The 16,020-nt window shown below is 39.0% G+C and overlaps 1 protein-coding gene across 1 annotated transcript in view; it reads left to right on the forward strand.

Annotated features, from left to right (window-relative positions):
- Window positions 1–16,020, forward strand: part of LOC311121587 (uncharacterized protein) — a 58,829-nt gene that overhangs the window by 18,833 nt on the left and 23,976 nt on the right. Inside the window, exons 3-4 of the mRNA XM_084196047.1 lie at window positions 6,116–6,193; window positions 8,151–8,237. Of these exons, the coding sequence (XP_084052173.1) occupies window positions 6,116–6,193; window positions 8,151–8,237 (165 nt within the window). The remainder of the gene's footprint in view (window positions 1–6,115; window positions 6,194–8,150; window positions 8,238–16,020) is intronic.

Raw genomic sequence — 16,020 nt, forward strand, 5'->3', positions numbered from 1 at the left:
AGTCAGCTAGTTAGTCATCTGGTTAGTCAGGTAGTTAGTCATCTGATTAGTCTGCTAGTTAGTCAGCTAGTTAGTCATCTGGTTAGTCTGCTAGTTAGTCAGCTAGTTAGTCATCTGGTTAGTCATCTGGTTAGTCAGCTAGTTAGTCTGCTAGTTAGTCATCTGGTTAGTCATCTGGTTAGTCAGCTAGTTAGTCATCTGGTTAGTCAGCTAGTTAGTAATCTGGTTAGTCAGCTAGTTAGTCAGCTAGTTAGTCAGCTAGTTAGTCACCTGTTTGTCAGCTAGTTAGTCATCTGGTTAGTCAGCTAGTTAGTCATCTGGTTAGTCAGGTAGTTAGTCATCTGATTAGTCTGCTAGTTAGTCAGCTAGTTAGTCATCTGGTTAGTCTGCTAGTTAGTCAGCTAGTTAGTCATCTGGTTAGTCATCTGGTTAGTCAGCTAGTTAGTCATCTGGTTAGTCAGCTAGTTAGTAATCTGGTTAGTCAGCTAGTTAGTCAGCTAGTTAGTCAGCTAGTTAGTCACCTGTTTGTCAGCTAGTTAGTCATCTGGTTAGTCAGCTAGTTAGTCATCTGGTTAGTCAGGTAGTTAGTCATCTGATTAGTCTGCTAGTTAGTCAGCTAGTTAGTCATCTGGTTAGTCTGCTAGTTAGTCAGCTAGTTAGTCATCTGGTTAGTCATCTGGTTAGTCAGCTAGTTAGTCATCTGGTTAGTCAGCTAGTTAGTCATCTGATTTGTCTGCTAGTTAGTCAGCTAGTTAGTCAGCTAGTTAGTCATCTGGTTAGTCAGCTAGTTAGTCAGCTAGTTAGTCATCTGGTTAGTCATCTGGTTAGTCAGCTAGTTAGTCATCTGATTAGTCTGCTAGTTAGTCAGCTAGTTAGTCATCTGGTTAGTCATCTGGTTAGTCAGCTAGTTAGTCATCTGGTTAGTCAGCTAGTTAGTAATCTGGTTAGTCAGCTAGTTAGTCAGCTAGTTAGTCAGCTAGTTAGTCACCTGTTTGTCAGCTAGTTAGTCATCTGGTTAGTCAGCTAGTTAGTCATCTGGTTAGTCAGCTAGTTAGTAATCTGGTTAGTCAGCTAGTTAGTCAGCTAGTTAGTCATCTGGTTAGTCAGCTAGTTAGTCAGCTAGTTAGTCATCTGGTTAGTCTGCTAGTTAGTCAGCTAGTTAGTCATCTGGTTAGTCATCTGTTTAGTCAGCTAGTTAGTCTGCTAGTTAGTCATCTGGTTAGTCATCTGGTTAGTCAGCTAGTTAGTCATCTGGTTAGTCAGCTAGTTAGTAATCTGGTTAGTCAGCTAGTTAGTCAGCTAGTTAGTCAGCTAGTTAGTCACCTGTTTGTCAGCTAGTTAGTCATCTGGTTAGTCAGCTAGTTAGTCATCTGGTTAGTCAGGTAGTTAGTCATCTGATTAGTCTGCTAGTTAGTCAGCTAGTTAGTCATCTGGTTAGTCTGCTAGTTAGTCAGCTAGTTAGTCATCTGGTTAGTCATCTGGTTAGTCAGCTAGTTAGTCATCTGGTTAGTCAGCTAGTTAGTAATCTGGTTAGTCAGCTAGTTAGTCAGCTAGTTAGTCAGCTAGTTAGTCACCTGTTTGTCAGCTAGTTAGTCATCTGGTTAGTCAGCTAGTTAGTCATCTGGTTAGTCAGGTAGTTAGTCATCTGATTAGTCTGCTAGTTAGTCAGCTAGTTAGTCATCTGGTTAGTCTGCTAGTTAGTCAGCTGGTTAGTCATCTGGTTAGTCAGCTAGTTAGTCATCTGGTTAGTCAGCTAGTTAGTCATCTGATTTGTCTGCTAGTTAGTCAGCTAGTTAGTCAGCTAGTTAGTCATCTGGTTAGTCAGCTAGTTAGTCAGCTAGTTAGTCATCTGGTTAGTCATCTGGTTAGTCAGCTAGTTAGTCATCTGATTAGTCTGCTAGTTAGTCAGCTAGTTAGTCATCTGGTTAGTCATCTGGTTAGTCAGCTAGTTAGTCATCTGGTTAGTCAGCTAGTTAGTAATCTGGTTAGTCAGCTAGTTAGTCAGCTAGTTAGTCAGCTAGTTAGTCACCTGTTTGTCAGCTAGTTAGTCATCTGGTTAGTCAGCTAGTTAGTCATCTGGTTAGTCAGGTAGTTAGTCATCTGATTAGTCTGCTAGTTAGTCAGCTAGTTAGTCATCTGGTTAGTCTGCTAGTTAGTCAGCTAGTTAGTCATCTGGTTAGTCATCTGGTTAGTCAGCTAGTTAGTCTGCTAGTTAGTCAGCTAGTTAGTCATCTGGTTAGTCTGCTAGTTAGTCAGCTAGTTAGTCATCTGGTTAGTCATCTGGTTAGTCAGCTAGTTAGTCTGCTAGTTAGTCAGCTAGTTAGTCATCTGGTTAGTCTGCTAGTTAGTCAGCTAGTTAGTCATCTGGTTAGTCAGCTAGTTAGTCATCTGGTTAGTCAGCTAGTTAGTCATCTGGTTAGTCAGCTAGTTAGTCATCTGGTTAGTCAGCTAGTTAGTCATCTGGTTAGTCAGCTAGTTAGTCATCTGGTTAGTCAGCTAGTTAGTCATCTGGTTAGTCAGCTAGTTAGTCAGCTAGTTAGTCATCTGGTTAGTCAGCTAGTTAGTCATCTGGTTAGTAATCTGGTTAGTCAGCTAGTTAGTCAGCTATTTAGTCATCTGGTTAGTCAGCTAGTTAGTCATCTGGTTAGTCTGCTAGTTAGTCAGCTAGTTAGTCATCTGGTTAGTCAGCTAGTTAGTCATCTGGTTAGTCAGCTAGTTAGTCATCTGGTTAGTAATCTGGTTAGTCAGCTAGTTAGTCAGCTATTTAGTCACCTGTTTGTCAGCTAGTTAGTCATCTGGTTAGTCAGCTAGTTAGTCATCTGGTTAGTCAGGTAGTTAGTCATCTGATTAGTCTGCTAGTTAGTCAGCTAGTTAGTCATCTGGTTAGTCTGCTAGTTAGTCAGCTAGTTAGTCATCTGGTTAGTCATCTGGTTAGTCAGCTAGTTAGTCTGCTAGTTAGTCATCTGGTTAGTCATCTGGTTAGTCAGCTAGTTAGTCATCTGGTTAGTCAGCTAGTTAGTAATCTGGTTAGTCAGGTAGTTAGTCATCTGATTAGTCTGCTAGTTAGTCAGCTAGTTAGTCATCTGGTTAGTCTGCTAGTTAGTCAGCTAGTTAGTCATCTGGTTAGTCATCTGGTTAGTCAGCTAGTTAGTCATCTGGTTAGTCAGCTAGTTAGTAATCTGGTTAGTCAGCTAGTTAGTCATCTGGTTAGTCAGCTAGTTAGTCATCTGGTTAGTCATCTGGTTAGTCAGCTAGTTAGTCATCTGATTAGTCTGCTAGTTAGTCAGCTAGTTAGTCAGCTAGTTAGTAATCTGGTTAGTCAGCTAGTTAGTCAGCTAGTTAGTCAGCTAGTTAGTCACCTGTTTGTCAGCTAGTTAGTCATCTGGTTAGTCAGCTAGTTAGTCATCTGGTTAGTCAGGTAGTTAGTCATCTGATTAGTCTGCTAGTTAGTCAGCTAGTTAGTCAGCTAGTTAGTCATCTGGTTAGTCAGCTAGTTAGTCAGCTAGTTAGTCATCTGGTTAGTCATCTGGTTAGTCAGCTAGTTAGTCATCTGATTTGTCTGCTAGTTAGTCAGCTAGTTAGTCATCTGGTTAGTCAGCTAGTTAGTCATCTGATTTGTCTGCTAGTTAGTCAGCTAGTTAGTCATCTGGTTAGTCAGCTAGTTAGTCATCTGGTTAGTCAGCTAGTTAGTCATCTGGTTAGTCAGCTAGTTAGTCATCTGGTTAGTCAGCTAGTTAGTCATCTGGTTAGTCAGCTAGTTAGTCATCTGGTTAGTCAGCTAGTTAGTCATCTGGTTAGTCAGCTAGTTAGTCAGCTAGTTAGTCATCTGGTTAGTCAGCTAGTTAGTCATCTGGTTAGTAATCTGGTTAGTCAGCTAGTTAGTCAGCTATTTAGTCATCTGGTTAGTCAGCTAGTTAGTCATCTGGTTAGTAATCTGGTTAGTCAGCTAGTTAGTCAGCTATTTAGTCATCTGGTTAGTCAGCTAGTTAGTCATCTGGTTAGTCTGCTAGTTAGTCAGCTAGTTAGTCATCTGGTTAGTCAGCTAGTTAGTCATCTGGTTAGTCAGCTAGTTAGTCATCTGGTTAGTAATCTGGTTAGTCAGCTAGTTAGTCAGCTATTTAGTCATCTGGTTAGTCAGCTAGTTAGTCATCTGGTTAGTCAGCTAGTTAGTCATCTGGTTAGTCAGCTAGTTAGTCATCTGGTTAGTCAGCTAGTTAGTCATCTGGTTAGTCAGCTAGTTAGTCATCTGGTTAGTCAGCTAGTTAGTCATCTGGTTAGTCAGCTAGTTAGTCATCTGGTTAGTCAGCTAGTTAGTCAGCTAGTTAGTCATCTGGTTAGTCAGCTAGTTAGTCATCTGGTTAGTAATCTGGTTAGTCAGCTAGTTAGTCAGCTATTTAGTCATCTGGTTAGTCAGCTAGTTAGTCATCTGGTTAGTCTGCTAGTTAGTCAGCTAGTTAGTCATCTGGTTAGTCAGCTAGTTAGTCATCTGGTTAGTCAGCTAGTTAGTCATCTGGTTAGTAATCTGGTTAGTCAGCTAGTTAGTCAGCTATTTAGTCACCTGTTTGTCAGCTAGTTAGTCATCTGGTTAGTCAGCTAGTTAGTCATCTGGTTAGTCAGGTAGTTAGTCATCTGATTAGTCTGCTAGTTAGTCAGCTAGTTAGTCATCTGGTTAGTCTGCTAGTTAGTCAGCTAGTTAGTCATCTGGTTAGTCATCTGGTTAGTCAGCTAGTTAGTCTGCTAGTTAGTCATCTGGTTAGTCATCTGGTTAGTCAGCTAGTTAGTCATCTGGTTAGTCAGCTAGTTAGTAATCTGGTTAGTCAGGTAGTTAGTCATCTGATTAGTCTGCTAGTTAGTCAGCTAGTTAGTCATCTGGTTAGTCTGCTAGTTAGTCAGCTAGTTAGTCATCTGGTTAGTCATCTGGTTAGTCAGCTAGTTAGTCATCTGGTTAGTCAGCTAGTTAGTAATCTGGTTAGTCAGCTAGTTAGTCATCTGGTTAGTCATCTGGTTAGTCAGCTAGTTAGTCATCTGATTAGTCTGCTAGTTAGTCAGCTAGTTAGTCAGCTAGTTAGTAATCTGGTTAGTCAGCTAGTTAGTCAGCTAGTTAGTCAGCTAGTTAGTCACCTGTTTGTCAGCTAGTTAGTCATCTGGTTAGTCAGCTAGTTAGTCATCTGGTTAGTCAGGTAGTTAGTCATCTGATTAGTCTGCTAGTTAGTCAGCTAGTTAGTCAGCTAGTTAGTCATCTGGTTAGTCAGCTAGTTAGTCAGCTAGTTAGTCATCTGGTTAGTCATCTGGTTAGTCAGCTAGTTAGTCATCTGATTTGTCTGCTAGTTAGTCAGCTAGTTAGTCATCTGGTTAGTCAGCTAGTTAGTCATCTGGTTAGTCAGCTAGTTAGTCATCTGGTTAGTCAGCTAGTTAGTCATCTGGTTAGTCAGCTAGTTAGTCATCTGGTTAGTCAGCTAGTTAGTCATCTGGTTAGTCAGCTAGTTAGTCAGCTAGTTAGTCATCTGGTTAGTCAGCTAGTTAGTCATCTGGTTAGTAATCTGGTTAGTCAGCTAGTTAGTCAGCTATTTAGTCATCTGGTTAGTCAGCTAGTTAGTCATCTGGTTAGTCTGCTAGTTAGTCAGCTAGTTAGTCATCTGGTTAGTCAGCTAGTTAGTCATCTGGTTAGTCAGCTAGTTAGTCATCTGGTTAGTAATCTGGTTAGTCAGCTAGTTAGTCAGCTATTTAGTCATCTGGTTAGTCAGCTAGTTAGTCATCTGGTTAGTCAGCTAGTTAGTCATCTGGTTAGTCAGCTAGTTAGTCATCTGGTTAGTCAGCTAGTTAGTCATCTGGTTAGTCAGCTAGTTAGTCATCTGGTTAGTCAGGTAGTTATTAATTTGGTTAGTCTGCTAGTTAGTCAGCTAGTTAGTAATCAGGTTAGTCTGCTAGTTACTCAGCTAGTTAGTAATCTGGTTAGTCATCTGGTTAGTCAGGTAGTTAGTCATCTTAGTGAATTTGTGCCTTTTCTATCAGATACTGTTATAGTGAATAAAGGTGTCATTTTTGTGTCTGGCTGATATTGGGATGTGTTGCTCTCTTTGGTCTTATCATGTATTTATTTCAAACATGTCATCAGAATGGGAGTGGGTCTGAGCTGCAGAGGATGGAGGGAACCCTGGAGCGGAAGCACAAGCTGCAGCTGGGAGGGAAGAAGGTGAGAAGGAAGCAGTACTATAGATTCTATTGCATTTATACAACATTTACACTCTATACAACATTTACACTATATACACAACATTCACACTCGATACTACATTTACACTATATACTACATTTACACTCTATACTACAAAATGTACACTCTATAAAACATTTACAATCTATAGTACAACATTTACGCTCTATCTTACAACATTTACACTCTATACTACAACATTCACACTATATGATACATGTACACTCTATAGTACAATGTTTACACTCTATACTACATACACAACAACAATTACACTCTATACTACATTTACACTCTACACTACATCGTTTCATCATCTTAAGCTCTGGCCTGGTCCTTCCAGCCAGATATCAACCAGTGACCAGTGGATCCAATAAGAGCTCAGGATGGTTACATTACCTGGTCTAACACTAGTGTGTCTGTCTGGAGGGTTTTAATACATTACCAGGTCTAACACTAGTGGTTCTGTCTGGAGGGTTTTAATACATTACCAGGTCTAACACTAGTGTGTCTGTCTGGAGGGTTTTAATACATTACCTGGTCTAACACTAGTGTGTCTGTCTGGAGGGTTTTAATACATTACCTGGTCTAACACTAGTGGTTCTGTCTGGAGGGTTTTAATAAATTACCAGGTCTAACACTAGTGTGTCTGTCTGGAGGGTTTTAATACATTACCTGGTCTAACACTAGTGGTTCTGTCTGGAGGGTTTTAATAAATTACCAGGTCTAACACTAGTGTGTCTGTCTGGAGGGTTTTAATACATTACCTGGTCTAACACTAGTGGTTCTGTCTGGAGGGTTTTAATAAATTACCAGGTCTAACACTAGTGTGTCTGTCTGGAGGGTTTTAATACATTACCAGGTCTAACACTAGTGTGTCTGTCTGGAGGGTTTTAATACATTACCAGGTCTAACACTAGTGGTTCTGTCTGGAGGGTTTTAATAAATTACCAGGTCTAACACTAGTGTGTCTGTCTGGAGGGTTTTAATACATTACCAGGTCTAACACTAGTGTGTCTGTCTGGAGGGTTTTAATACATTACCAGGTCTAACACTAGTGTGTCTGTCTGGAGGGTTTTAATACATTACCAGGTCTAACACTAGTGTGTCTGTCTGGAGGGTTTTAATACATTACCAGGTCTAACACTAGTGTGTCTGTCTGGAGGGTTTTAATACATTACCAGGTCTAACACTAGTGTGTCTGTCTGGAGGGTTTTAATACATTACCAGGTCTAACACTAGTGTGTCTGTCTGGAGGGTTTTAATACATTACCAGGTCTAACACTAGTGTGTCTGTCTGGAGGGTTTTAATACATTACCAGGTCTAACAGTAGTGTGTCTGTCTGGAGGGTTTTAATAAATTACCAGGTCTAACACTAGTGTGTCTGTCTGGAGGGTTTTAATACATTACCTGGTCTAACACTAGTGTGTCTGTCTGGAGGGTTTTAATACATTACCAGGTCTAACATTAGTGTGTCTGTCTGGAGGGTTTTAATACATTACCAGTTCTAACACTAGTGTGTCTGTCTGGAGGGTTTTAATACATTACCAGGTCTAACACTAGTGTGTCTGTCTGGAGGGTTTTAATACATTACCAGGTCTAACAGTAGTGTGTCTGTCTGGAGGGTTTTAATAAATTACCAGGTCTAACACTAGTGTGTCTGTCTGGAGGGTTTTAATACATTACCTGGTCTAACACTAGTGTGTCTGTCTGGAGGGTTTTAATACATTACCAGGTCTAACATTAGTGTGTCTGTCTGGAGGGTTTTAATACATTACCAGTTCTAACACTAGTGTGTCTGTCTGGAGGGTTTTAATACATTACCAGGTCTAACACTAGTGTGTCTGTCTGGAGGGTTTTAATACATTACCAGGTCTAACAGTGTGTTCTAGGTCAGATCTCCAGATAGTTAATGTGTCTGTCTGTCTGTTCTAGGCCAGGTCTCGAGCATGGAGCTCCCATCATGCAGTGCTTTACAAACAGACACTCTGCTTCTACCAAGACAGCAAAGACACACTGAGGGTGAGACGGGATGGGACGCTAGTTCAGACATAGGGGGTGCTTATATTTGTCGTCTTTCATACATGTATCAGTGTGTTACCTGTGGGTGATAACATACATGTATCAGTGTGTTACCTGTGGGTGATAACATACATGTATCAGTGTGTTACCTGTGGGTGATAACATACATGTATCAGTGTGTTACCCGTGGGTGATAACATACATGTATCAGTGTGTTACCCGTGGGTGATAACATACATGTACAAGTGTGTGGTATGAAATTGACATTTATTTTTTGCACCCTTGTCAGCTCAGGGATTCAAACTAGCGACCTTTTGGTTACTGACCCAACGCACTAACCGTTAGGTTACCTGCCACCCATGACACAACACACTAATGGTTTACGGCTCAGCTGTTTGTTAACCCACACACTTCCGTAACCACCCGACTATATGTGATAAAGTGAAGATAAGAGGCCTGCGTCTGACCCTAACCCGCTAATATACACTGAACAAAAATGTGTATGCAACATGTAAAGTGTTGGTCCCATGTTCCATGAGCTGAAATAAAAGGTCCCAGAAATGTTCCGTACTCACAAAGAGCTTATTATCTCAAATGTTGTCCACAAATGTGTTTACATCCCAATATGTAGCCATGACTACCATGGAACTCTATTCCACATCAGGTAACTGATGCAAATAACAGGTAAAAATTACACCTTATGGAACAGCGGGGACTGTGAAGAGGGAACACACAGGCACGTACACATGGAGTAGTGGCAGAGGGAACAGGCACGTACACATGGAGTAGTGGCAGAGGGAACAGGCACGTACACATGGAGTAGTGGCAGAGGGAATACACAGGCACATACACATGGAGTAGTGGCAGAGGGAACAGGCACGTACACATGGAGTAGTGGCAGAGGGAACACACAGGCACATACACATGGAGTAGTGGCAGAGGGAACACACAGGCACGTACACATGGAGTAGTGGCAGAGGGAACAGGCACATACACATGGAGTAGTGGCAGAGGGAACACACAGGCACATACACATGGAGTAGTGGCAGAGGGAACAGGCACGTACACATGGAGTAGTGGCAGAGGGAATACACAGGCACATACACATGGAGTAGTGGCAGAGGGAACAGGCACGTACACATGGAGTAGTGGCAGAGGGAACACACAGGCACATACACATGGAGTAGTGGCAGAGGGAACACACAGGCACGTACACATGGAGTAGTGGCAGAGGGAACAGGCACATACACATGGAGTAGTGGCAGAGGGAACAGGCACATACACATGGAGTAGTGGCAGAGGGAACAGGCACATACACATGGAGTAGTGGCAGAGGGAACAGGCACGTACACATGGAGTAGTGGCAGAGGGAACAGGCACATACACATGGAGTAGTGGCAGAGGGAACAGGCACATACACATGGAGTAGTGGCAGAGGGAACAGGCACGTACACATGGAGTAGTGGCAGAGGGAACAGGCACGTACACATGGAGTAGTGGCAGAGGGAACAGGCACATACACATGGAGTAGTGGCAGAGGGAACAGGCACGTACACATGGAGTAGTGGCAGAGGGAACAGGCACGTACACATGGAGTAGTGGCAGAGGAAACACACAGGCACATACACATAGAGTAGTGGCAGAGGGAACAGGCACGTACACATGGAGTAGTGGCAGAGGGAACAGGCACGTACACATGGAGTAGTGGCAGAGGGAACAGGCACATACACATGGAGTAGTGGCAGAGGGAACAGGCACGTACACATGGAGTAGTGGCAGAGGGAACACACAGGCACATACACATGGAGTAGTGGCAGAGGGAACAGGCACGTACACATGGAGTAGTGGCAGAGGGAACAGGCACGTACACATGGAGTAGTGGCAGAGGGAACAGGCACGTACACATGGAGTAGTGGCAGAGGGAATACACAGGCACATACACATGGAGTAGTGGCAGAGGGAACAGGCACGTACACATGGAGTAGTGGCAGAGGGAACAGGCACGTACACATGGAGTAGTGGCAGAGGGAACAGGAACATACACATGGAGTAGTGGCAGAGGGAATACACAGGCACATACACATGGAGTAGTGGCAGAGGGAACAGGCACGTACACATGGAGTAGTGGCAGAGGGAACAGGCACGTACACATGGAGTAGTGGCAGAGGGAACAGGAACATACACATGGAGTAGTGGCAGAGGGAACAGGCACATACACATGGAGTAGTGGCAGAGGGAACAGGCACGTACACATGGAGCAGTGGCAGAGGGAACAGGCACATACACATGGAGTAGTGGCAGAGGGAACAGGCACATACACATGGAGTAGTGGCAGAGGGAACAGGCACGTACACATGGAGTAGTGGCAGAGGGAACAGGCACGTACACATGGAGTAGTGGCAGAGGAAACACACAGGCACATACACATAGAGTAGTGGCAGAGGGAACAGGCACGTACACATGGAGTAGTGGCAGAGGGAACAGGCACGTACACATGGAGTAGTGGCAGAGGGAACAGGCACATACACATGGAGTAGTGGCAGAGGGAACAGGCACGTACACATGGAGTAGTGGCAGAGGGAACACACAGGCACGTACACATGGAGTAGTGGCAGAGGGAACAGGCACGTACACATGGAGTAGTGGCAGAGGGAACAGGCACGTACACATGGAGTAGTGGCAGAGGGAACAGGCACGTACACATGGAGTAGTGGCAGAGGGAATACACAGGCACATACACATGGAGTAGTGGCAGAGGGAACAGGCACGTACACATGGAGTAGTGGCAGAGGGAACAGGCACGTACACATGGAGTAGTGGCAGAGGGAACAGGCACATACACATGGAGTAGTGGCAGAGGGAACAGGCACATACACATGGAGTAGTGGCAGAGGGAACAGGCACGTACACATGGAGTAGTGGCAGAGGGAACAGGCACATACACATGGAGTAGTGGCAGAGGGAACAGGCACATACACATGGAGTAGTGGCAGAGGGAACAGGCACATACACATGGAGTAGTGGCAGAGGGAACAGGCACGTACACATGGAGTAGTGGCAGAGGGAACAGGCACGTACACATGGAGTAGTGGCAGAGGGAACAGGCACATACACATGGAGTAGTGGCAGAGGGAACAGGCACATACACATGGAGTAGTGGCAGAGGGAACAGGCACATACACATGGAGTAGTGGCAGAGGGAACAGGCACGTACACATGGAGCAGTGGCAGAGGGAACAGGCACATACACATGGAGTAGTGGCAGAGGGAACACACAGGCACGTACACATGGAGTAGTGGCAGAGGGAACACACAGGCACGTACACATGGAGTAGTGGCAGAGGGAACAGGCACATACACATGGAGTAGTGGCAGAGGGAACAGGCACATACACATGGAGTAGTGGCAGAGGGAACAGGCACGTACACATGGAGTAGTGGCAGAGGGAACAGGCACATACACATGGAGTAGTGGCAGAGGGAACAGGCACATACACATGGAGTAGTGGCAGAGGGAACACACAGGCACGTACACATGGAGTAGTGGCAGAGGGAACACACAGGCACGTACACATGGAGTAGTGGCAGAGGGAACAGGCACGTACACATGGAGTAGTGGCAGAGGGAACACACAGGCACGTACACATGGAGTAGTGGCAGAGGGAACACACAGGCACGTACACATGGAGTAGTGGCAGAGGGAACAGGCACGTACACATGGAGTAGTGGCAGAGGGAACAGGCACGTACACATGGAGTAGTGGGAGAGGGAACAGGCACGTACACATGGAGTAGTGGCAAAGGGAACAGGCACATACACATGGAGTAGTGGCAGAGGGAACAGGCACGTACACATGGAGTAGTGGCAGAGGGAAAACACTGAATGTGATGGGTAAGGTGTTATGAAATGTGATGTCATGTAGTATTTTAAACTGTATATAACTGTGATGTAATGTCATGTAGTATTTTAAACTGTATATAACTCATAATGTCATGTAGTATTTTAAACTGTATATAACTCATAATGTCATGTAGTATTTTAAACTGTATATAACTCATAATGTCATGTAGTATTTTAAACTGTATATAACTCATAATGTCATGTAGTATTTTAAACTGTATATAACTCATAATGTCATGTAGTATTTTAAACTGTATATAACTCATAATATCATGTAGTATTTTAAACTGTATATAACTCATAATGCCATGTAGTATTTTAAACTGTATATAACTCATAATGTCATGTAGTATTTTAAACTGTATATAACTGTGATGTAATGTAGTATTTTAAACTGTATATAACTGTGATGTAATGTCATGTAGTATTTTAAACTGTATATAACTCATAATGTCATGTAGTATTTTAAACTGTATATAACTCATAATGTCATGTAGTATTTTAAACTGTATATAACTCATAATGTCATGTAGTATTTTAAACTGTATATAACTGTGATGTAATGTCATGTACTATTTTAAACTGTATATAACTCATAATGTCATGTAGTATTTTAAACTGTATATAACTCATAATGTCATGTAGTATTTTAAACTGTATATAACTCATAATGTCATGTAGTATTTTAAACTGTATATAACTCATAATGTCATGTAGTATTTTAAACTGTATATAACTGTGATGTAATGTCATGTAGTATTTTAAACTGTATATAACTCATAATGTCATGTAGTATTTTAAACTGTATATAACTCATAATGTCATGTAGTATTTTAAACTGTATATAACTCAAAATGTCATGTAGTATTTAAAACTGTATATAACTCATAATGTCATGTAGTATTTTAAACTGTATATAACTCAAAATGTCATGTAGTATTTTAAACTGTATATAACTCATAATGTCATGTAGTATTTTAAACTGTATATAACTCAAAATGTCATGTAGCGTTTTAAACTGTATATAACTCATAATGTCATGTAGTATTTAAAACTGTATATAACTCATAATGTCATGTAGTATTTTAAACTGTATATAACTCAAAATGTCATGTAGTATTTTAAACTGTATATAACTCATAATGTCATGTAGTATTTTAAACTGTATATAACTCAAAATGTCATGTAGCGTTTTAAACTGTATATAACTCATAATGTCATGTAGTATTTTAAACTGTATATAACTCATAATGTCATGTAGTATTTTAAACTGTATATAACTCATAATGTCATGTAGTATTTTAAACTGTATATAACTGTGATGTAATGTCATGTACTATTTTAAACTGTATATAACTCAAAATGTCATGTAGTATTTTAAACTGTATATAACTCAAAATGTCATGTAGTATTTTAAACTGTATATAACTCATAATGTCATGTAGTATTTTAAACTGTATATAACTGTGATGTAATGTCATGTAGTATTTTAAACTGTATATAACTCATAATGTCATGTAGTATTTTAAACTGTATATAACTCATAATGTCATGTAGTATTTTAAACTGTATATAACTCATAATGTCATGTAGTATTTTAAACTGTATATAACTCATAATGTCATGTAGTATTTTAAACTGTATATAACTCAAAATGTCATGTAGCGTTTTAAACTGTATATAACTCATAATGTCATGTAGTATTTTAAACTGTATATAACTCATAATGTCATGTAGTATTTTAAACTGTATATAACTCAAAATGTCATGTAGTATTTTAAACTGTATATAACTCATAATGTAATGTAGTATTTTAAACTGTATATAACTCAAAATGTCATGTAGTATTTTAAACTGTATATAACTCATAATGTCATGTAGTATTTTAAACTGTATATAACTCAAAATGTCATGTAGCGTTTTAAACTGTATATAACTCATAATGTCATGTAGTATTTTAAACTGTATATAACTCATAATGTCATGTAGTATTTTAAACTGTATATAACTCATAATGTCATGTAGTATTTTAAACTGTATATAACTGTGATGTAATGTCATGTACTATTTTAAACTGTATATAACTCAAAATGTCATGTAGTATTTTAAACTGTATATAACTCAAAATGTCATGTAGTATTTTAAACTGTATATAACTCATAATGTCATGTAGTATTTTAAACTGTATATAACTGTGATGTAATGTCATGTAGTATTTTAAACTGTATATAACTCATAATGTCATGTAGTATTTTAAACTGTATATAACTCATAATGTCATGTAGTATTTTAAACTGTATATAACTCATAATGTCATGTAGTATTTTAAACTGTTTATAACTCATAATGTCATGTAGTATTTTAAACTGTATATAACTCATAATGTCATGTAGTATTTTAAACTGTATATAACTCATAATGTCATGTAGTATTTTAAACTGTATATAACTCATAATGTCATGTAGTATTTTAAACTGTATATAACTCATAATGTCATGTTGTATTTTAAACTGTATATAACTCAAAATGTCATGTAGTATTTTAAACTGTATATAACTCATAATATCATGTAGTATTTTAAACTGTATATAACTGTGATGTAATGTCATGTAGTATTTTAAACTGTATATAACTCATAATGTCATGTAGTATTTTAAACTGTATATAACTCATAATGTCATGTAGTATTTTAAACTGTATATAACTCATAATGTCATGTAGTATTTTAAACTGTATATAACTCATAATGTCATGTAATGTTTTAAACTGTATATAACTGTGATGTAATGTCATGTAGTATTTTAAACTGTATATAACTCAAAATGTCATGTAGTATTTAAAACTGTATATAACTCATAATGTCATGTAGTATTTTAAACTGTATATAACTCAAAATGTCATGTAGTATTTTAAACTGTATATAACTCATAATGTCATGTAGTAATTTAAACTGTATATAACTGTGATGTAATGTCATGTAGTATTTTAAACTGTATATAACTCATAATGTAATGTAGTATTTTAAACTGTATATAACTCAAAATGTCATGTAGTATTTTAAACTGTATATAACTCATAATGTCATGTAGTATTTTAAACTGTATATAAATCATAATGTCATGTAGTATTTTAAACTGTATATAACTCATAATGTCATGTAATATTTTAAACTGTATATAACTGTGATGTAATGTCATGTAGTATTTTAAACTGTATATAACTCAAAATGTCATGTAGTATTTAAAACTGTATATAACTCATAATGTCATGTAGTATTTTAAACTGTATATAACTCAAAATGTCATGTAGTATTTTAAACTGTATATAACTCATAATGTCATGTAGTATTTTAAACTGTATATAACTCATAATGTCATGTAGTATTTTAAACTGTATATAACTGTGATGTAATGTCATGTACTATTTTAAACTGTATATAACTCAAAATGTCATGTAGTATTTTAAACTGTATATAACTCAAAATGTCATGTAGTATTTTAAACTGTATATAACTCATAATGTCATGTAGTATTTTAAACTGTATATAACTCATAATGTCATGTAGTATTTTAAACTGTATATAACACATAATGTCATGTAATATTTTAAACTGTATATAACTGTGATGTAATGTCATGTAGTATTTTAAACTGTATATAACTCAAAATGTCATGTAGTATTTTAAACTGTATATAACTCATAATGTCATGTAGTATTTTAAACTGTATATAACTCAAAATGTAATGTAGTATTTTAAACTGTATATAACTCATAATGTCATGTAGTAATTTAAACTGTATATAACTGTGATGTAATGTCATGTAGTATTTTAAACTGTATATAACTCAAAATGTCATGTAGTATTTAAAACTGTATATAACTCA

This window comes from Coregonus lavaretus (assembly GCF_964263955.1).
Source record: "Coregonus lavaretus genome assembly, contig: HAP1_SCAFFOLD_154, whole genome shotgun sequence".
Lineage (NCBI taxonomy): Eukaryota > Metazoa > Chordata > Actinopteri > Salmoniformes > Salmonidae > Coregonus > Coregonus lavaretus.